Source organism: Anolis carolinensis, chromosome 2 (assembly GCF_035594765.1).
Source record: "Anolis carolinensis isolate JA03-04 chromosome 2, rAnoCar3.1.pri, whole genome shotgun sequence".
NCBI lineage: Eukaryota > Metazoa > Chordata > Lepidosauria > Squamata > Dactyloidae > Anolis > Anolis carolinensis.
In genome coordinates, this window is record NC_085842.1 from 31770887 (window position 1) to 31793883 (window position 22997).

Sequence of the window (22997 nt, forward strand, 5' to 3'; positions counted from 1 at the left end):
AACCTTTACCTTTACCTATATTATTACTAGTAATATTGCAATATAATGTGTTATTATTTTTGATATACAGTAGAGTCTCATCCAACACTCGCTTATCCAACGTTCTGGATTATCCAACGCATTTTTGTAGTCAATGTTTTCAATATATTGTGATATTTTGGTGCTAAATTCATAAATACAGTAATTACTACATAGCATTACTGCGTATTGAACTACTTTTTCTGTCAAATTTGTTGTCTAACATGATGTTTTGGTGCTTCATTTGTAAAATCATAACCTAATTTGATGTTTAATAGGCTTTTCCTTAATGCCTCGTTATTATCCAACATATCCGCTTATCCAACATTCTGCCGGCCCGTTTATGTTGGATAAGTGAGACTCTACTGTATATGACAATTTGTTTTTGGGATTTGGGGGGTTGTTTTTTTTGTCTTTGGTCAGCTTCTATGGCATTTAATGTTGGCCAATATCTGTTGTAATTATAAATGTAAAAATGAGTTATATTCCATCTTTATTATGACTCATTTTATTTCTGGTGATTTAAATTGTTTGATTAGTTATGTGTTTTATTATTATTAATGTTATTGTTTTGTTATTGAAAATGTTTAATACAGTAGAGTCTCACTTATCCAACACTCGCTTATCCAACGTTCTGGATTATCCAACACATTTTTGTAGGCAACGTTTTCAATATATAGTGATATTTTGGTGCTAAATTTGTAAATACAGTATTTACAACATAACATTACTGTGTATTGAACTACGTTTTCTGTCAAATTTGTTGTATAACATGATGTTTTGGTGCTTAATTTGTAAAATCATAACTTATTTTGATGTTTAATAGGCTTTTTCTTAATCTCTCCTTATTATCCAACATATTCACTTATCCAACGTTCTGCCGGCCTGTTTATGTTGGATAAGTGAGACTCTACTGTACTTTTAACAACTTTATGTGTATTTTTAGACAGGTTTGTGTTTACCGTTAGATATGTGGTCGTTGTCCAGTTATGTTATTATTTAATTTTATTTATCGGTTACTTTGTTATAGTTATGAATTTACTTTTTGGGATTAGGCGGAGTTGTTTATTTTGTCTTGTTTAAATGTTTTATTTATTTATTTACAGTAATTATATTCTGCCCTTCTCACCCTGAAGGGGATTCGGGGCGGATCTTAGAATACATACAGGGAAAACATTCAATGCCATTACACACAGACAAGACAGACAATAGTACAGATAGATGTATATGGACATTTCCCATCTTCAGCATCCTGGAGGTTGTGCTCTATTCCGGCCATTTGTGTGTGTGTGTGGGGGGGGGGGGGGGGGGGAGTGCTGTAGTTCCATCTTCCATGTCAAAGAGCCCAGTTCACAGACTTCCTCATTTTTTGATCTCCTGGCATTTTTCTGGTATTTTCCTTATGGTGCCTATGAATACCTCCCCACCTAAGTGGTACTTATTTATCTACTCGCAGCTGTTTCCAATCTGCTAGGTGGGCAGTGAGCTGGGCTGAAGGTTGGGTGCTCATCCCTGACCCAAGGTTCGAACTGCCAACCTTTTGATTGGCAAGATTTATTGCAGCTGGTGGTTAGATTAAAGGTAAAGGTTTTCCCCTGACATTAAGTCTAGTCCTGTCCAACTCTGGGGGTTGGTGCTCATCTCAATTTCTAAGCCAAAGAGCCAGCGTTGTCTGTAGACACCTCCAAGGTCATGTGGTTAAACTGCTGCAATAAATGCTAAACATTCAATTATGGCATTGAATGTTTGCCAATTTTTTTATGGAAGTCGCCCTGAGTCCCTTCAGGGAGACAGTGCAGAATATAAATAAAATGTGTTGTTGAAGGCTTTCATGGCCGGGATCACAGGGTTGTTGTGTTTTTCGGGCTGTATGGCCATTTCTAATGTCTGTGTAAGCAGTAGTATGTAACTTCTCTAGAGCAAAAAATTTAAAGCTGTTATATGGGTGAGATTTATCATGAAAATGTGTGTATAAAGTGGAATCTAGACTTTTATGTGGGCGAAACGTCAGGAGAGAATACTCCTAGAACATGGCCATACAGCCCAGAAAACATACAACAACCCAATATAAAGTTTATTATTATTATAGCAACTACTTTCAAAACAAATACCACATAAGAAAACAGGAGATAACACTTTCAAACCAGGAACAGATTGTTTTCTACAGAGCTAATGCAGTCTATCCAATGCCATTTTTGGAATCGGAGCTCCAAATAAATCCAGGAACAGGACCATAAACCGACACTAAGAAAAAAAAAGTGGTTTGGCTGAGCTGTGTAATCTCCTTCAGTCACATTTTACAACACAGAAATATTACAGCAAGTTGTGAACAAATCGTACGTGGTAGAACAAATCAGAGGTGATTTGTTTTGGTTTAGAGATGAAAAATAACAACCATGGGGTGCCTCTAAATCAGGCCTGGGCCAGCTTGGGCCCCCCAAGTGTTTTGGACTTCAACTCCCACAATTCCTAACAGCCTACCTGCTGTTAGGAATTGTGGGAGTTGAAGTCCAAAACACCTGGGGGGCTTATGCTGGCCCAGGCTTAGTTTAAAGGCACCCCGTGAGACGAGGCTGGGGATTGTGAGGTGGGAGCACCACAATGGCGGCGCTGTGAAACTTCTCCTTCGCTCAGGCGGCCTCTTTGGGCAGGAAGCCCTCAGAGAAGGGCCTGAGGCTTTGAAGCTGAAGCAGAAAGGCCTCCTTCTCTCCCTCTCCTTCCCCGCCTCCAGCCCAGGCCCCGACCCGCCCTCCTGCACTCCGCTTCTGACTCACATGGCACCCCTCCACCGAATCTAGCCTCACATCGCACGGAGCGGCTTCCTCCTCAGAAAAGGCGACGACCGAGCATGCGCGAATTCTTCTCCGCATGCGCAGACCCGCTTGCTTTTCTTCTGGCCACGCCCACTACCCTAGTAATCTCTGAAGGGCCTGGATGGAAAACAAGGCAGGAATGGGATGACGTAGGGGTATGGAGGCAGATAGCATATACATATACATAAGGTGTCCACAAAGTCTCTCTACCATTTAAATGGTAGAGGGACTTTGTGGACACCCTGTAGATGTGCATACAGGTGTAGGTATTCATATAAAGCAGGCCTGGACCAACTTGGGCCCTCCAGGTGTTTTGGACTTCAACTCCCACAATTCCTAACAGCCAGGAAGTAAGTAAGTAAGTAAAGGTAAAGGTTTCCCCTGACGTTAAGTCCAGTCGTGACCGACTCTGGGGGTTGGTGCTCATCTCCATTTCTAAGCCGAAGAGCCAGCGTTGTCCGTAGACACCTCCAAGGTCATGTGGCCAGCATGACTGCATGGAGCGCCGTTACCTTCTCGCCGGAGCTGAACCTATTGATCTACTCACATTTGCATGTTTTCAAACTGGTAGGTTGGCAGATGCTGGGCCTAACAGCAGGAGCTCATTCCTCCTCCTGAATTCGAACCGCCGACCTTTCGGTCAGCAAGTTCAGCAGCTCAGCGGTTTAACCCACTGCACCTCCAGGATGCTGAAGATGGGAGATGCTCATATACCTCTATCTGTACTATTGTCTGTCTTGTCTGTGTGTAATGGCATTGAATGTTTTCCCTGTATGTATTCTAAGATCTGCCCCGAGTCCCCTTCAGGGTGAGAAGGGCAGAATATAAATATTGTAAATAAATAATACATGTAAACAAGACAAAATAAACAACTCCGCCTAATCCCAAAAAGTAAATTCATAACTATAACAAAGTAACCGATAAATAAAATTAAATAATAACATAACTGGACAACCACCACATATCTAACAGTAAACACAAACCTAAGTCTGAAAATACACATAAAGTTGTTAAAAGTATTAAACATTTTCAACAACAAAACAATAACAATAACAATAATAAAACACATAACTAATCAAACAATTTAAATCACCAGAAATAAAATGAGTCATAATAAAGATGGAATATAACTCATTTTTACATTTATAATTACAACAGATATTGGCAAACATTAAATGCCATAGAAGCTGACCAAAGACAAAAAAAACAACCCCCCAAATCCCAAAAACAAATTGACATATATATCAAAAATAATAACACATTATATTGCAATATTACTAGTAATAATATATGTAAAGGTAAAGGTTTTCCCCTGACGTTAAGTCCAGTCGTGACCGAAGAGCCGGCATTGTCTGTAGACACCTCCAAGGTCATGTGGCCAGCATGACTGCATGGAGCACCGTTACCTATTGATCTACTCACATTTGCATGTTTTCGAACTGCTAGGTTGGCAAGAGCTGGAGCTAACAGCAGGCGCTCAAGCCGCTCCTGGGATTTGAACCTGGGACCTTTCGGTCTGCAAGTTCAGCAGCTCAGCGCTTTAACGCACTTTGCCACCAGGGCTCCAGTGCTATTCCATACAGCTGAATAAAATCCCACATTTCCTGCTTTGAACTGGAATATATGGAATCATAGAATCATGAGTTGGAAGAGACCTCATGGACCATGTGTGGGTTTCAGTGGACGGAGTGTTGCACAGGGGTCACAGGAGATGTGTGTGTGTCTTCATGGTGCCTGCCTGTCAACTTATGGCATCCCCATTAATTTCATAGCATCTTCTTAGACAAGACATACTCAGAGGTGGTTTTACCAGTTCCTCTAAAACAGTGGTTCTCAATTTGTGGTGTGTGGACCACCAGTGGTCCCCAAGAACTAAAATATGGTCCGCGGCCTCACTGCTACTACACCGTTGCAACAAGAGCGACTGGTCTCGTGAAACCCTCTTATAGTGCAGGGGCAACAGGGATGTCGGGAGGGGAGAGGCTGACTACCCAGAAAAGGTGTGACAACAAGCCTTCTTGATGCTGCTTCTCCTCTTCCCTCCATCTGAGCGAAGCTGTTCCATGTGCCGCTAGTGGATTAAAGCCTTGTGACTTGAAGGTTGAGTTGCTGATCTGAAAGCTGCCAGGTTCGAATCCCCCCCCCCCCCCCCGGGGGAGAACATTGATGAGCTCCCTCTATCAGCTCCAGCTCCATGCGGGGACATGAGAGAAGCCTCCCAAGGATGATAAAACATCAAAAACATCCGGGGGTCCCCTGGGCAACATCCTTGCAGATGGCCAATTCTCTCACACCAGAAGCGACTTGCAGTTTCTGAAGTCACTCCTGACACGAAAAAAAATTAGGCCTGCTCCTGGGGTTATTTCGGGTGCTGATTCAGAAAATTGCATTGGATAGACCACATCAGCTCTAGAATATTAAATATGGTTTTCTGTGGGCAAGCAGATGGTGAGTACTAGATGGCATATGTTCTGTATCCGAAACTAGAGCTGATGTGGGGTCTATCCAATGCAATTTTCGGAATTAGGTAAAGGTTTCCCCTGACATTAAGTCTAGTTGTGTCTGACTCTGGGGGTTGGAGCTCATCTCCATTTCTAAGCCAAAGAGCCGGTGTTGTCCGTAGACACCTCCAAGGTCATGTGGCCAGCATGACTGCATGGAGAGCTGTTACCTTTCCACCAGAGCAGTACCTATTGATCTACTCACATTTGCATATTTTCAAACCGGTAGGTTGGCAGATGCTGGGCCTAACAGCAGAAGCTCATTCCTCTTCCTGGAATCGAACCACCAAACTTTCAGTCAGCAAGTTCAGCAGCTCAGCGGTTTAACCCGCTGCACCACCAGGGGGCCTTTTTTCGGAATTAGCACCCCAAATAACCAACTTGAATCTAAAGTTGACCAAAAACTTATTTGTAACCCTTTTGATACTAATGCTGGAGTTGTCCCTGGTCAAAGTGATCCCTGGTCAAATTAGTCCCTAGTCAAGTGGTCCCTGGTCAAAAAAAGGTTGGGAACCACTGCTCTAAAAGGTAGCCTACAGCACCTGCAATTCAATGGTCATATCTCATCCAAGTACTATCCTGGGCTGATGATGCTTTATGATCAGAAGGGATATGGTGTCTTTAGGGTATTTAGGCCCTGGTTCTGGAAAACCTGGGCTTACCTATTCTATTTCACAGATGTGAAATGAAAAATGAAGGACAGTCCCATAAACTACCCTGAACTCCCTGAAAGAATAATGGGATACAAATATTTGTTTATTCATTCCACCCTTCTCACTCCGAAGGGGATTCAGGGCGGATCACATTGTACACATACAAGGCAAACATTCAATGCCATATGAACACAGAGACAGACACAGACACAGAGACAATTTAACCTTCTCCAGCTTCCAGCTTCCTGAGGGTATGCTCGATTCCGGCCACAGGAGGAGCAGCTGCTTCATCATCCACTGTGAAGCCGACTTCCTCATTCCTTTCCGCACACTGGTTTCAGTTTTATGGTATCGTAAATTTAGTTAAATTAGCTTCCCCACATAGTGGTACCTAAATTTCCTACTTGATAGATCTTTTGGGTTGCTTAGGTCAACAATGAGCAGGGGCTATTTTTTATTTTAATGGTCGGGTGCTCACTCTGACACAGGCTGGTCTCAAACTCATGACCTCTTGGTCATAGTGATTTACTGCAGCTGGCTACTAACCAGCCTGCTCCACAGCCTGGATAATAATCACAGCCTCCATGCAATAAACTGGTCCTGCATACATGTCTATATAGTTCTGCCATGAGACACAAACACTGCATTTAATCTTATCAGCTTCCTTTCTCTCTGGTCTTCACTGGATAGAAGGGAAGCATGCTGCTTATCTGAATTCCAAACTGCAAAATTTTAATATCTCCCCTGAACTTATTGTGCACTGGCGTTAAAAAGGAAGACAACCCAAACATTGTACAAAATTTGCAGGGCCAAGCAAGAGGAAACCCAAGCAGCTCTCCCAAGATCAGTCTCCCATTAAAAACAAATGCGTTGGAATGACCACCCACCCACTCCAAATAATTGGAGAGTAAACGAGTTCCTTGTCTGTAGTTACAACTGCAAGTTTAGAATTTCTTCTATATTATGCCCTAGGGTTTAAGAAGGAAGACAATCCAAATATTGTACCACATTTTCAGTGGCAAGCAGGGGGAAATCCAAACAGATTTCTAAGGTCATTTAAAAACAAAGGTGGAGGATAACCTCCTCTCCCCCCCCCCCCAAAAAAAAAAAATTGGAAGGGGAAAACATGTTCCGTTTGTATAATGGAAAAGTTTGGAGCAGAGTTTCTCAACCTGGAGGTTGGGACCCCTGGGGGGGGGGTCATGAGGGGGCTTCAGCGTGGTCTCCAGACCATCAGAAAACGCAAATTTCAGATGGTCTTAGGCGACTCCTTTGGCAGAAAAGACTGAAGACCACCTGTCCTTTGGCCCAGTTCTTTCGATGGTGGGATTCAAGGGGACTTTGATTGTAGGTGAACTGTAAATCCCAGCAACTACAACTCCCAAATGTCAAGGTCTATTTTCCCCAAATTCCACCAGTGTTCACATTTGGGCATATTGAGTATTCGTACCAAGTTTGGTCCAGATCCATCATTGTTTGAGTCCACAGTGCCCCCTGGATGTAGGCAAACTACAACTCCCAAACTCAAGGTCAATGCCCACCAAACCCTTCCAGTATTTTCTGTTACCGTGTTTCCACCGTGTTTTCTGTTACCGTGTTTCTGTCACCGTGTTTCTGTTACAGTGTCTTATATTATTTTTTACTCCCAAAGATGCGCTAGGTCTTATTTTCAGGGGATGGCTTATTTTTCCATGAAGAAGAATTCACATTTATTGTTGAACAAGAAAATGAACATTTATTCTATACTGTACAGTAGTTGTCATCACAAACCAACATAACCAAACCAGACAAACTGTGACTTCTGTAAAGAATTTCTTGTTACGTCCATTATTTCCATATACAACTGGTATGTACATTTACCAATCCTGCATGCTATGGTGTTTTGTTTTGTAGGCGCCGGACATGCTTCCAAACAAAAACTTTGCTAGGTCTTACTTTCGGGGGAGGCCTTATATTTAGCAATTCAGCAAAACCTCTACTAGGTCTTATTTTTTGGGGATGTCTTATTTTAGGGGTAGTCATGGGAGTTCTGCGTGCCAAGTTTGACTCAATTCCATTCTTGGTGCAGTTCAGAATGGTCTTTGATTGTAGGTCAACTATAAATCCCAGCAACTACAACTCCCAAATGGCAACATCAATCCCCACCCCAAACCCACCAGTATTCACATTTGTGCCAAATTTGGTCGCGTGAATGAAAATACATCCTGCATATCAGATATTTACACTACGATTCATGACAGTAGCAAAATGACAGGAAGTAGCAACGAAAATAATTTTAAGGTTGGTGGTTACTACAATGTGAGGAACTGCATTAGGAAGGTTGAGATCCACTGGTTTAGAGTCTCCTCATTCCTCCGGTTGAAAGGGGAGGCAAGCACTGTTTAGTTTTGCTTTTTTGCAGCGGGGAAACAGCCTGGGGAAATGCATGCAGCTCTCCAAGGTCAACTTTGCCTTAAAAAGAAACGCCGCCCCAAATGTGGAGTAGGAGGGAGAGAGGGGAGAGAGGGGAGAGAGTGGAGGGGTTTGGAGAGAAGGAGGCGCAGAGATGCGTCACAGAGGAACAGATTCCCCCAAAGCAAACGGGGACGTTCCTACTCGAGTTTTGCCCCTCAGCAACCTGATGCTGTTGTTTCTTCCTCTGGGTTTCAGGGACGTGGGAGAAGCCTCCGCTGGCTGCCTTTTCCCTGCCTGCAAAGGCAGGGTGGATCCATGGCTGGCTTGCCACTCTCTGCCTCCGCCTCCAGGTCCTGCCCATTGGCTCCCTGGGCTGCAGCTTCCAGCCTCCTTTGCAAGGAGCCAGCCAAGGGACTGGGAGTTGTGACGCTCCAGGTCAGGATTGGCCATCCCAGGTGTCCAAAGCAGAGCCCGGACCAAAGTCCTGCCCACATTACTACTGACTAACAACTGTTCATGTGAACACTCGCTGGTGCAAAAGGTTCCATCTTGGCTTTCTTCTGGGGCATTTCTGGGCTCAGCAGCTTGCATTGCTGTCTTCCTTCAGGATTGCCCCACAAGCCTTCTGGAGAAAGTTGGCCACTTTGGAGGCCCCTGGAGAGCTGGAGGGGCTGAGCTGGACCAAGACTGGGGCTGAGCTGGCCCAAGGCAGCGATGCCACACACCCCGCGCCAACGCTTGCAGCCCCGCGCACCTGTGTGGTCCGAGACGGAAACGCGGGATTTCCTGGCCCTCTGGGGTGAGCTCCTCATCCTGCGGTGGATCGAAAATCGCCCACCAAACAGTGACATCTACGAAGACCTCTCGGCCCAAATGATGGCCCGGGGTCACGAGCGCAATGCCTCGCAGTGTAGGAACAGAGCTCGGGATCTGAAGCGGAGCTACCGGAGGGCCAAGGATGCACAAGTGTGCGCCGGAGCAGAACCGGTTTCCTGTCGCTACTTCCGAGAGTTGGATCGGATGTTCGGTGGCGAAATGGACAGCGTTGCAAATCGAAGCCTGGGCAGCATGGACGGATCCAGGCGCGTTGTTGTGAAGACCGAGGACGCTGAAGATATGGAGGCCCACGTCTCTGAGGAAGAGGGCAACCAAATGACGCCACCAAACACGCTTTCGAGCATGGATGCCGACACTGACACAGAAACAGAACCCAATTTGGGGATCTCGCGAGATCTGGTGGCCTCAGACCCGGATGTGATTGAAACCACAATAGGAGAAGAGTGCTCTGAAGAGAAACCAGTGCCTTTACGCAGACAACCAGTCGCTGGCCCCAGTGAAGATGGGCATCATGTTGCTACTGGTGAGCAAGTGGCCTTATTGCCACAATGGTTTTCCTCTTGGATGTTTGGAATTTTCTTCAGTTTGATCTGAACCATCTGTTGGAACTCATTTTGAGGAGTCAAGCGTTGTAGATATTGGTTCTTCAGCAGGTCCAGGATAAATCATGTTGAGGCTGTAAACTAAACTCAAATTTTAGAGGGCCTTATAGGATTACCCCCCCAAAATATAATTATCAGAATTAAGACAAAAAGGTTAAAGAGACAGATAAAAAGGTTTTTCAACACGATAGCTTAAATAAGTGCACATCTTGACTGCATCAATAAAAGTATAGTATAGGACAGTGGTTCCCAACCTTTAGGCTTCCAGATGTTTTGGACGTCAACTCCCAGAAATAACAGCCATCTTACCATCTGTTAGGAATTGTGGGGGCTGAAGTCAAAACATCGGGAGGCCGAAAGGTTGGGAACCACTGGTATAGGAGATTAAGGGAAATAATAGTATCACTTTAATCTGCTTTGGTCAGACCTTGCCTGGAAGACTGTGTCCAGTTCTGTGTCCAGACCACTCAAGAAGGATATTGACAAGTTGGCAAATATCCAGAGAAGGGCGACCAAAATGATCAAAGTCCTGGAAGCCAAGCCCAATGAGGAGCAGTTTAGGGAGTTGGGCATGTTTTGCCTGCAGAAGAGACAGTTAAGAAGGGACATGATAGCTAGCTATGTTGAAATATTTGAAAGGCTGTCATATGGAAGATGGAGCAAGCTTGTTTTCTGCTGCTCTAGAGACTAGGACACAGCAAAAGATTCAAACTGCAGGAAAAGATATTCCACTGAAACATTAGGAAGAACTTCCTACAAGTAAGAATACATTGTCTCAGAGTGTGGAGTCTCCTTCTCTGGAGATTTTCAAATGGAATCTGAATGGCCATCTATTGGGAGTGCTTTGATTGGGTGTCCCTGTGTGGCAGAATGGGTTTGGACTGGATGGCACTTATCATTTCCACGCTGAGTCTGTTCAGTGACTGTGCTTTGTCTATCTTTGCCCAGTCATGCATCTTCTTTAAGTGTTGAAATCCTTCATAATCTGAAGCCCTGAAGTATAACTTGCTCAGTGTGTGTGTAAATCCAGCCCTGTGCTTGGATCATAATGGGAGCTGTGGATTTCTGCCGTTTTGGTGGTCCAATTTAGGTGTCCCTTGGGGCATAGTTGTGGATTTGAAATTGTTTTCAAAAGAAGATTCTGGATAAAAGTGGATGCTTTGGATACTCAATTTGTGTGTCTGACTCCAACCAATTTCAGTGGGTAGGAGGGAGGTTTTAAATGAGAAATGGACAGCCTGGGCTACACAGATTTTTATCTCAGCAGCCAATCAGAATTTTTGCCCCACACTTTTGCTTCTGCCTCATTAAGATGATTGGACTGTTTTTTGGGGGGGAGGGGGGCAGGGAAAAGAGAGGAGGGGCAGGGATGACTGGGGAAAAGGACTTAAAGTGGTCAAGAAGGATGAGGGAAGGTTGTAGAAGAGAAAAATGCAGGAGATGTAAACAGAACAGCTGTACTCTTACCAATACCAAATAGCTGAATCATACTTCAATTTAAGTCATTGGCAAAGTATTTACGTTCCTATTTTGTTTACATTTCTAGTTCTCTTGCAACACATTAGCTTCCAGGGTTGTTGTAGTTCCAGCATGGAAAGGATTTAGAAAACTGCAGGACATTCAGAGTAAAACTCAACATCTTATTAGAGCTCCACTTTGGCTGGAGATTCTAGGTATTGTAGTCCAAAAAGGGACTTTCCTCAAACTCTGTATGTTGTAAACATATCCTGTGGTTTTATATATTCACTCCTTACATTGGTTAATATGACAGGTAATTTATATGACAGCAATAAACAGCTGTTACTACTGTCTTTTCTCCATATTACTGGAGACATTAATTCTTTCTCTTATTATTGTGTTTGGTATTATGTGTTACGGGTTTGTAGAAAAAACAAACTGCGTGCAGTCCTGTCCAGACTTATCCAGTCCTTTGTTGTATCCACAATGAGCAAAAGAAAAACAAGCCACGAAAATGGAAGAGAAAATCAAAATTTACTCTTAAGTAGCAGAGTCAAAAATCATAATAAAACTTCCAGCAACAAAAACTCACATAGTCTCTTGCATTAAATTCATGCAACTTCATAGTAGGCTCTCAGCAAGCATTCAGTAAGTCCCCCAGTAAGTCCCTAAAAGACATTGCAAACATTTCCCAGATATACCCCATTCAGGGAGTGGCTCAAGCCTGTTAGCCCTGATTGTTCCAATTACTCAACCATGAGTTGTAATTAACCAGGTGTTTTTCTCTTAACACACACTTACACAAGTAGTGATCCCACAGAAACTTAGTCACATACATGCATATACAGTAATATTATGCAGTCTTTCAAATGCGCTGAACAAGTTAGGAATAATATGCTATTACATGGTAGTTTTGTTTGCACCTGAAATAGCTGATGGTATCTTGCAGAAAAAAATCCTTCCGCATTGTTTGTGATGGATTGGCCCTTCAGTTTTAAAAGGGAGAAAGAATTCTATTTTTTCCTATTCTTGAGGCAGAAAACCCAAAAGCATGGAAGAACATTGAAATGTATATAGTATTTTTTGTTAATGTGGGATTTGTGTGTTGATTCGCACTATCAATGCAATTTGTGCCATGCTTGTATTGCAACTGATTGCATTATCCAGAATGTACCATAGTGTGGAAAGAGTTAACTGCCAAGAAGCTATGCTGTCCTTGATGTGTGGCTGGAACTAGGGAGTATCCAGACACAAGTGTTTGTGCATGCCGATTGGGTCAGTTCAGTTGAGTTCTGTCTGCCTAGAGTTCGAGTCAAGTTCTGTTGGAGAACAGAACAGTCCGGTGTTAGTCTGTCGTCTGCAAGTCTGTTTGTGTTGATTAATGCTGCATACAGTAAAACTTTGTAAATGGTTTTACCAACGTCTCTGAGTGTCTCTTCGTTCTGCGCTCCACTGCTTCCATCCAACTACTGCTGCGCTGCAAATACTCTGACATTTTTACCCTGCTCTATCTCAGCCCCAAAGAGGACTTAGAGTGGCTTCCAAATGGGCAATAATTCAATGCCACATTACAACATAAATGTACTGAATTGTCAAGCCTAAGTTTATTTGCTACTGTAAAAGTACATTGTATATTCACTTATTATTTGGATCTATATGGGACTATATGGGAAGAAAGCAGAAATCACTGGTAAACAGTATTGTGCAGACTGCAGTGTTATCATACAGCAATAGAGAACATGGACAAGTCACATTCAGCCTCAGAAGAAGGCAATACTAAATCATCTCCCTGAGTAAAAGTTGCCCAGAAAATCCAAGATAGGTTCAACTTGGGCAAAATGGTCAGTTTTCCCATGTTTTTTTAAACTTAACAATTCTCTGGTTAATAGCATATATACCAGGCATGGGCAAACCTCGGCCCTCCAGGTGTTTTGGACTGCAACCCTCACAATTCCTAACAATCTCAGGTCTTTTCCTTTCCCCGCTCAGCCGCTTAAGTGGCTTGAGTCACATTTCCAAAATATTGCATTATGTACTACATATATTCCAAAATACTTCTGGTCCCAGGCATTTTGGATAAGGAAAATTCAACCTGTACAATCTTTGCTACTCCTTGTTTGCTTATTCTTGTAGCTTTGTCCACTGTCTGAGAACTGAATTTGTTTTTTAAAAAAGTAATAAGATGACATATTTTGGATCCCTAACGAGATCTTTGGTTTGCCTTTGCAGGCCGCGGAAGACGGGAGAATAGCCTTGGGCGTCCTCTGACAACAGCGGAAAGAATGGCATCCATGCGGGAGAGGAAGCGGCGGTCGCATGAAGAAATGATGCATGAGATCATGACAGACTACAGGAGGACCTGGGAAACCATGGAGGCACTTCACGAAAGAGGCGAAGTCAGTGCTGGGGAGTTTCGTGAAGCAATGCTGAGGGAAATGCTTCTAGATCGAGAGGCTCGGACCCGAGAAGCCCAGCTCGATCGTGAATCTCGGGCTCGAGAGGCCCAGTTGGACAGAGAGTCAAGGGCCAGGGACAGCCAGCTGGAGAGGGAGATCAGGATTAAGGAGCTCAACATGATTGAAGCAGAGTTGCAGCGCACCAGGGATCTCCTCCATCCCATGGTTGATGCTGTGGTCTCTGTTGCTGAGATCTTGCGTACAACAGGCAAAAAACTACGGCAGTCTTGTCAACTGAACCAAAGTGAAGAAGGTCCCTTTTTGGAATTGGGAGATAACAAATAGTTCCTCACACCCTGTTTTCTTTGGGTAATAGTTTATAGTGACTGTGTTGGACAAAACACAGGGAGAACAAGTTGGGAGATGTTGAGAAGATGGCACCTTCAAGAGTTTGAAACTCTAAACGATGCTGGTTACATTTGGAAGGAATTTTCTCCTGTCTTGTAACAAGTTCAGCTGCTCCTGCTCATCGTAATTTATGAAAAATAATGTAATTCTAGGTGATTTGAGGGAGGACCCCAAAATGAGTTTTTTCAATTCAAATTCTTTCTTTTCTAATGTTAACCAGTACCAGGAGTTGAATGGCTTAAGTATCTGGCAACATTTCCTAGAGTATGCTACCGCAAACTAGTGCTTGAAGAAATTTCCTGATCAGTAGCCATGCTGCATAGAGGGGATTCTGGGGGGTCTGAGTGCAAAAAAAAAATGCTTTCCCAAACTTTGTCAGTAACACATTTTGGAGTACAAAATTGATTTGAAATTGAGAATTGGTTCTGTACCTGCTGATTATTTCCCAGTGCAGAGTATTTCCTTTCCAAATCTTCATTAGCAATACTATATTCTTTTATCATATGGAGACAAACTATAGTGTAAAACTCCTGTCATTATCCCGTTTGTACCCTTCTGAGAGCTGCAGTAGTGGGTATGGTTTTTTGATAATGAAAAACATTTAAAATGGATTGGTACAAAATTATTTAGTTGTGGAAAATGGGAATGGGCACTAGCTTGTGTGTAATTTCTTGGTGTGTCATAGAAAATTCAACTAAAAGTGCTCTGGTTGAAATTTTTACTGACATTTATGTGCTTATAAATGCATTTACATCCTTTCCTTCCTCTAAAGAGCTCAAGACAGTGTGCACTGTTCTCTCTTCCCCACTTTATTGTCACAGCTGTCTCTCTGGGAGGAAGGTCAGGCTGAAACAGAGCTGATTGACCCAAAGTCACCCTGTGCATCTCATGACTCGCTGGAGACTACAACCTGGATCTCGCACATCATAGATCCATAAAGTAGAAAGAGACCACAAGGGTCATCCAGTGCATCCTGACATGCAAATCCCAGTCCAGCGCTGGTATCATTACACCAGAATGGCTGTCCCTGAAATTACCCGGTAACCCAGTTCTTAATTTAGCATCCCAAGAATTTCATGATTTAGTCATTTAAGTCATTTAAATGTCTAAACTAGCTCCTTAGGCCCGTGTAAGTCACCTTTTTGACTTGAACTTAAATTTTTTTACTCAGGACTACAGATAGAACTATTTTCTTCCAGAAATATAGCTGTCCCTACTGATTCCAGGGGAGCCCCTGCTGATGCAATGTGTTAAAGCGCTGAGCTGCTGAACTTGCGGGCCGAAAGGTCACAGGTTCGAATCCGGGGAGCGGAATGAGCGCCCGCTGTTAGCCCCAACTTCTGCCAACCTAGCAATTCGAAAACATGCAAATGTGAGTAGATCAATAGGTACCGCTCTGGCAGGAAGGTAACGGTGCTCCATGCAGTCATGCCGGCCACATGACCTTGGAGACAATGCCAGCTCTTCAGCTTAGAAATGGAGATGAGCACCAACCCCCAGAGTCGGACACGACTGGACTTAACGTCAGGGGAAAATCTTTACCTTTACCTTACTGATTCCAGAGAAGCTTGGGAATTGGTAGAGCAACTCGTTCTCCCAATGAAGACAGACTTTTTTGCTGTCTCCCCAATCCTTGCAGCACCTACAACTGCTTTATGTCTTTACAAGTCGTTCCCCTCTCCTGTCAATTCTTCAAATATTGTTACACTTGGGAATGAAACATTGACCAATAATTGTAAAATCCTTTACTCCTAAGGTCAGCATTCCAGTCTGGTACACGTGGGATGCTGTGTACCATGGCTGTGTTTATATATTCTTAGTGCCATGATTTATTCTGGCATGTAGATGATTGTAAGCCTTTTTGGTCACAACAGGGCGGGCTTCTTAAATGTTTCCACTTTGGACCTCTTTTGGCCCCAGAAATTTTTACACAGCCCCAAGTATATACCGTAGATATGTAAAATATATAAAAATCAAACATTTACTGATAACAAATCAGTATTTGCAATGTTTCCCAAACAGGCTGATTTTCCTTTTTATGAAGTACAGCTGAAGCATCTTCTGCAGAGTCCACTGTAAACTGCACAACAGTTTAAATGTTTTAAAAAGTCACCCCAACATTATGCTAAGGGGACCCATTTGGGTCTGGGACCCACAGTTTAAGAAGCAGTTGCTTAGAACCCCCCCACCTTGGAGGTCATTTCAGTAAATAAACTGCTCTATTCTGCAGTCCACTAAAGCTTTCTTGCCTCTTCCCTTTACACATCACCTCAACAACTCTCTTCCAAGGAATGAGGCCATACTATAATTCTCCTTCTTTCTCCATGACACCTTTCTATATCCTTCATTCATCCTTTTCTTCACATTGTCATGTCTTAACCTACTGCCCATAGATTGGAAATATAAACAGGTTCCCAGTTAATGCTTTCCCCCAGCAATTATTTTCATAACGCATTACAATTATGGAGGGATAACTACTCTTTTGCAGCACAAAAGTAAATGTTAAGAGTTACAGAGGTCTGACTTCACAAATGGTGGAGTAGATCACATGCTTCACATGTCCCACTGTTTCTTTATGCTTATTAGTTGGAGTAGTCATGAGGTCAACGGAAGATATTTTGTGCCAGAATCAGCAGTTTTGTAGCATCTATATTGTTTTCCTAATACCCGAATGTTTATAATGACTTTTTCAAAGCAGAAAATCTGACTTTGAAATGTGATTATTTTGGTAATATTGCTTTGGGCCTTTGGACCTTTATCTGTAACTAACTCTTTTCACTGTAACTTTCCAGGCTCTGCAGTTGCTTAATTTCCACCTCTTTTAGCCCTGACTGTAGGTTTATTTCCATCTACTTGTCATTATTGTCTATGCCTCCTTTCATTTTTCTTAGATGGTGTGCATCTACACTGTAGAATTAATGAAGTTTGACACCATTTTAACTGCCATGGCTCAGTGTATGAAATCCTGAGATTTGTAGTTTAGAAAAGCACCAGCACTATTTTACAGAGAAGGCTGAAGACTTTATAAAACTACAATTCCATAGCATTGAGCCATGGCAGTTAAAGTAATGTCAAACTTCCATGAGGAGAGGCGGAGAGGCAGGTAAGAAATAATATTCTTATTCTTCTTATTGTAATTCTGCAGGGTAGATGCACCCTTTGTCGCCTTTTGTATGGGCCTTTCACTTTCTGCTCTGAATTTTATTCCGTGACATTGTGATGATTGAACTCCATGGCTAACATAAGGATGAGAAATCATGGAGCCTTACAATATATTGCTGGACTGCCACTGCCAGCAACCCCAAACAGTATAAAGAGGAACCAGCATTAATTACAACCCCTGTGCTATCATATCAAATGATAGCCAGCTATATCATGGAAAAGCATATTCTGCTGAATGTTGAGGGTTTTGGGTGGTGGGATAAAACTTTGATTGAATCAGCACTTCACTGCCTTTATACCCTATCACTATGTTTTTCAAAAGGGATAGAGAACTGCAAGGATTAAATTATTTATTAGCATGTAAATATAGAACTTTCTCCAGAAACCAAGGGCTTATTTAGCAATTGAATTTTTTAAACTCATTGGATTTAGACCAGTACTGGCAGAACTGTCCAAGAACTTAACTCTTACAAAGATATTAAACCAGATTAGGTTTCGAACGAATTCACTTACAGAATGGAACTTGCTCTATAAGGTTTTTTAAAAATGTGAATAAAGTTTTATCAGAAAACCTTTGTATGAAGGATGTTTCTTTCCACATTTCAATACTTTAATTATTAAGAGCTTCATTGCTAATACCCATGGGTCCTAGCACAGACCAAGGGTGCATCCACACTGTAGAATTAATGCAGTTTGACAGTACTTTAACTGCCATGACGCAATGCTATGGAATCCTAGAATCTGTAATTTGGTGAGGCACCAGCATTCATTGGCTGAGAAGGCTAAAGGCTTTGTAAACTATAACTTCCATGGTTCCGTAGCATTGGGCCATGGTGGTTAAAGTGTGATCAAACTGAATCTATAGTGTATGTGTTTAGGCTGCTCTGATTTATAGTATATCATGTTTTTTTTTTTTTAAAAAAGAAGTACATGCCTCCAAAAGGTTAGTCAATCTACATGCTGCAGAACACATATTTCCAATGTTATAACCAGGACAGATTGGTTCCTCAATTGTTCCAAATTAGTCTCATATTGGAAGATAATAGCAACTGTGTTCACAATGAAGCAGAGGTGTCTGGTCTGTATGTCCATTACAGGGCTTCTAATAAAATGCCTACGGCATGGGTTGTTGGCAGAAACCAGTTTAGATTAATGCCAGGAAAACAAAACAAAGAATTCAGTGGCACAGACAAAATTATTTGGCCTACGGTTTTGTAGATTGCTGCCTACTTTGTCAAACGCCTGAGGGTTGTCTTAGCTGGCAGATATTTTTCCACGTGGGAGGGAGATGTGTAGGAAGATCAGAAGTGGGCAAAGTGTATTTCATATCAGGCTCAGTGTTGTTGTTGTTTTTTGGCCTTTTGGCACTACACTCTGAAAAGGCAGGTCTCTCTTTTACTCAATACTGAAGGCATTGACATTTAAAGATATTTGTTTTTTGCTTTTCAGCATCTGATACAGGAAGTCATGGAGGGTTGGTGCCCTAATTCTTATTCGAGGAAACATAACAAAATATGTAACTTCTGAGTATAATACAAAATAAAGCTTGTTAATTCCTATGAAGCTTTATTTATCATAAGATTTTGTGGATGACAGCCTCCACTTAATTTGATGCATAGAGTGCAGCTTCAGTTGGCAGAACTTTAGATACGCTGGGTGGGGAATGTGAGTGAACAGAAATACAAAAATTGCAAGCATTAATGGTTATCTCAACTACAGTAAATTACCAAGCAATTTTCCAGAGATGCCAAGAATAACCTGGCGCAGATAAACAGAGTAGCACATGGAAAGTGATAAAAGTCTTTGTCCAATCCAATTACAAGGTAGATTTAATCTCTAGATTAGGGGAGTCCTTCAGTTACTGTTGGCCTGTAATTCCCAGCATTCTTGAGGACTGGCTATGCTGATGAATGATGCAGACCATCTATGCCTTAGAGCAGTGGTTTCCAACCTGTGGGTCCCCAGATGTTTTGGCCTTCAGCTCCCAGAAATCCTAACAGCTAGTAAACTGGCTGGGATTTCTGGGAGTTGTAAGCCAAAACACCTGGGGACCCACAGTTGAGAACCACTGCCCTAGAAATCAAGACTGGACAATTATTAGGGGCCAGGAAATCCAGTAGATTTAGAGGACTACATTCTCTTTGATCACTGATCACTATATACTGCTATTAAGTACTTTATAGGGGTTATATAACATATTTCAGCTGGTGGCTATTTACACTACATTGAAGCAATGTAGGATCTCAGCAATGTCTTCTAGATCACTGCTTCTTAAACTGTGGGTCCCAGTCTCAAATGGGGTCCCCTTAGCTCAATGTTGGGGCCACAAAAATTGGCAACAATAGATTTCTGAACCACATCCATTTACACAAATCTTTTAGCAACAGTGTGTGGTGTTGACAATGGACTCAGAAGAAAATGCTTCAGCTGTACTCTACAAAAAGGGGGAAACCAAGTGGTTTACCATGTTTCCCTGAAAAAGAATTCACATTTATTGTTGAACAAAAATTTGAATATTTATTATATACTGTACAGTAGTTGTAACCACAAGCCAGCATAATCAGACAAACTGCGAATCCTATCAGGAATTTCTTGTTACTATCATTATTTCCATGTACAACAATCTATAGTATGTACATTTACCGATCCTGCATGCTCTGGTGTTCTGTTTGGCGGGCATGCTTCCAAACAAAACTTTGCTAGGTCTTACTTTCAGGGAAGGCCTTATATTTAGCAACTCAGCAAAACCTCTACTAGGTCTTATTTTCAGGGGATGTCTTATTTTCGGGGAAACAGGGTAGCAAGCTTTGTAAATGCTGATTTATTATCAGTAAATTTTTGATTTTTATACCCATTTATATACCTACATACCTGTAGTCATGTAAAAAAAAAAATCATGTGAAATGGGATTGCGAGTGGAAAAGAATGAAGAAGTCCTGAATGAACATTCCCACAGCCTGAGCATGTGTAGGTTTCTCCCCTATGTTGGGATTCCCTGGTGCTGAACAAGGCAGATTGCTCTTTATAAAGCTTTCCCCACATTCTGAGAGCTCAAAGGTTTCCCGACCATGTGGAATTCACAATACCTTTCGAGTGCTAAAGGATTAGCAAGGACTTTTCCCAAATTTTGGCACTTTAAAGGCTGCTGGTCCAGACTGGTACCAACTTGAACTCGTTCCAACCCATGTCTACTGACATCTTTACAAATGGTGGGCATATTTTCCAATTCTGTCTTGATCCTTCCCAACGTTTGGATCTTGACCATACTATGAAAGACTCCTGATTATTGTTTATTTCAGCAATAAGCGGTTCTTAAATGTTTTCTCTTATGTTTCTGAGGCTGTGTCTAGACCGCAAAACAATGAAGTTTGAGCTGCATTATATGCTCAGTGTAGACTCATATACAGGCTGTTCCAAAGTTCCAAACAAGATAGGTTCTGCAAGTTTGTTCTTAAGTTGAAGTTGAAGTGGGCACAGGTACATTTTTAAGTTTAACTCCAAACACACACACAAACTTTGGATAGCACAGGGAAAGGGTTAACGCCCTTGTGGCATTTGTTTTGCTGCCTGTGCCCCTGTTCAGAATATTTCAACTCACTTTCTGTCACTGTGATAATTGGATTTTGAAAAATTGGGCTCATTGTGGAAACAAGAATTGGTGATAAAGCTTCAGTGGAGATCTCTTTTCCCCATGATAACTCTTTCAGGAGTGAATTTTCCTTCCGAATGGAAGATTTCTCTCATTTCCAGTTGTCTTAGCCACATTTTAAACTATGAGACACTTGCAAATTGGATATTTGTAACTCAGGGACTGCCTATAATTCAGTGCATTCAAACTGTATTATAGGACTGTATAATGCAGTTCAAGTTACATTATTTGGCAATGTAGATCGAGTTCCTCACCTCTTGCAATGCAATTTACAATGGATGCATTTCCACAGCATCTGGAAGACATATTCCCTGCCTATGGCCTGTGGAAGCCTAGTGCAGAGTTGGGGAATGAGAGACTTCCAAGTGCTGATAAACCACACATGGGCAAACTTTGTCCCTCTAGGTGTTTTGGACTTCAACTCCCACAATTCATAACAGCCGGCTGTTAGGAATTGTGGGAGTTGAAGTCCAAAACACCTGGAGGGCCAAAGTTTGCCTGTGCCTGTGATAAACCTTAGTTCAGGGCATCAAACTCATTTTCATCAAGGTCATCAGCCTTATGGGTGCCTTCAATGAGTCACTGGATCCATGGATGGAGAATCCATGCATACTGAAGACCAACTATATTTTTCCATAGTGGCTGGTGCTCTTTAGTTTTTACCCAGATTGTTTCCCCAGATGTTACTGAATGACAATTCCCATTACTTTTGATTATCCACTATGCCGACTGAGGATAATGGGAATTACAACCCGACACCCCTTGTGGCTCTCAGGTGGGGATAGGTTAAGGTCAAAGTAAAGGTTTTCCCCTGACGTTAAGTCTAGTCGCGTCCGACTCTGGGGGTTGGTGCTCATCTCCATTTTTAACCTGAAGAGCCGGCGTTGTCCGTAGACGTCTCCAAGGTCATGTGGCCGGCATGACTGCATGGAGCGCCGTTACCTTCCTGCCGGAGCGTGTACCTATTGATCTACTCACATTGGCATGTTTTCGAACTGCTAGGTTGGCAGAACAGGTGGGGATAGGTTAAGGTAAAGGTTTCCCCTGACATTAAGTCCAGTCGTGTCCGACTCTGGGGGTTGGTGCTCATCTCTATTTCTAACCTGCAGAGCCGGCATTGTCCGTAGACATCTCCAAGGTCATGTGGCCGTCATGACTGTATGGAGAGCCGTTACCTTCCCGCCGGAGTGGTACCTACTGATCTAATCACATTTGCATGTTTTCGATCAGTTAGGTTGGCAGAAGCTGGGGCTAACAGTGGGAGCTCACCCTGCTCCCCAAATTCGAACCACAAGTTCAGCAGCTCAGCGGTTTAATCAACTGTGCCACTGGGGGCTCCAGGGGATAGGTTAAAGGACATGTTAAAGTCAGACATCACATCTACAAGCCTTGGATCCAAATCCAAACCCCTCTCCTGACTAAACAGCACAAACTGCAGCCTTCCAGGTGTTACTGTATCCCAACTTCCATCAGCTCCAGTCATAAGGTCTAATGTTGAGGAACATTTCAATTCCCAGAAGCTTCTGCTGCATCAGCCAATGAGCAGGGAGCTGAAGTCCAAAAACCTGGAAAAGCAGAGTTTGTGAAGCAGAGTGTTAAACTTCCGGACAAAGGCGGTCGGGGTGATGGTTTCAGGTGACTTCCTGGAAACAAATGGAAGTTCAATTCCTAAGGCTCTCTGTTGCTCCCATCTCTTACGTCACTTCCGGGTAGCAACCATATCCTGGGCTTCCCTCTTCTCTTCCTTCCTGCTGCCCGAACCGTCCTACTTAGTTCCGTATAACAATGGTTCCCACGAGGACAAACAGGGCTGCGAGAATCCCAGCCATTGCTGGATCCCTAGGCTTTTGGGGATGAATGGATACTCTGCGGACTAATTCAACCAGATAAGTCAGCCATAAGCAGAGCATTTGATGAACCAACATGGACACAGCATATTATCTGAGAACATAGAAATACTGGATCACTCTCACAACCACCATGTTTGACGACACAGATCAGCCATTGAAATCCAAAGGCATGTGGACAATTTCAACAGAAAGGAGGAAACCATGAAAAAGAACAAAATCTGGCCACCAGTATTTTAAAAACTCTAAAATCAGGACA

The 22997-nt window shown here is 42.7% G+C and overlaps 2 protein-coding genes across 3 annotated transcripts in view; one reads left to right on the plus strand and one right to left on the minus strand.

The window, feature by feature from the left end:
* Positions 1-2943, minus strand: part of hdac11 (histone deacetylase 11) — a 31668-nt gene extending 28725 nt beyond the window's left edge. For both annotated transcript variants that reach the window (XM_062973729.1, XM_062973728.1), the window contains exon 1: positions 2793-2943. In XM_062973729.1, the coding sequence (XP_062829799.1) occupies positions 2793-2794 (2 nt within the window). In that variant the 5' untranslated portion in view covers positions 2795-2943. The remainder of the gene's footprint in view (positions 1-2792) is intronic.
* A 4141-nt stretch (positions 2944-7084) lies between these two features.
* Positions 7085-17813, plus strand: LOC103277991 (uncharacterized). The gene is made up of 2 exons (XM_008105494.3): positions 7085-9739; positions 13506-17813. Exons 1-2 carry the CDS (start codon positions 9094-9096, stop codon positions 14015-14017), a joined length of 1158 nt encoding a protein of 385 aa, XP_008103701.2. The 5' UTR covers positions 7085-9093; the 3' UTR covers positions 14018-17813.
* Positions 17814-22997: the final 5184 nt, after the last annotated feature.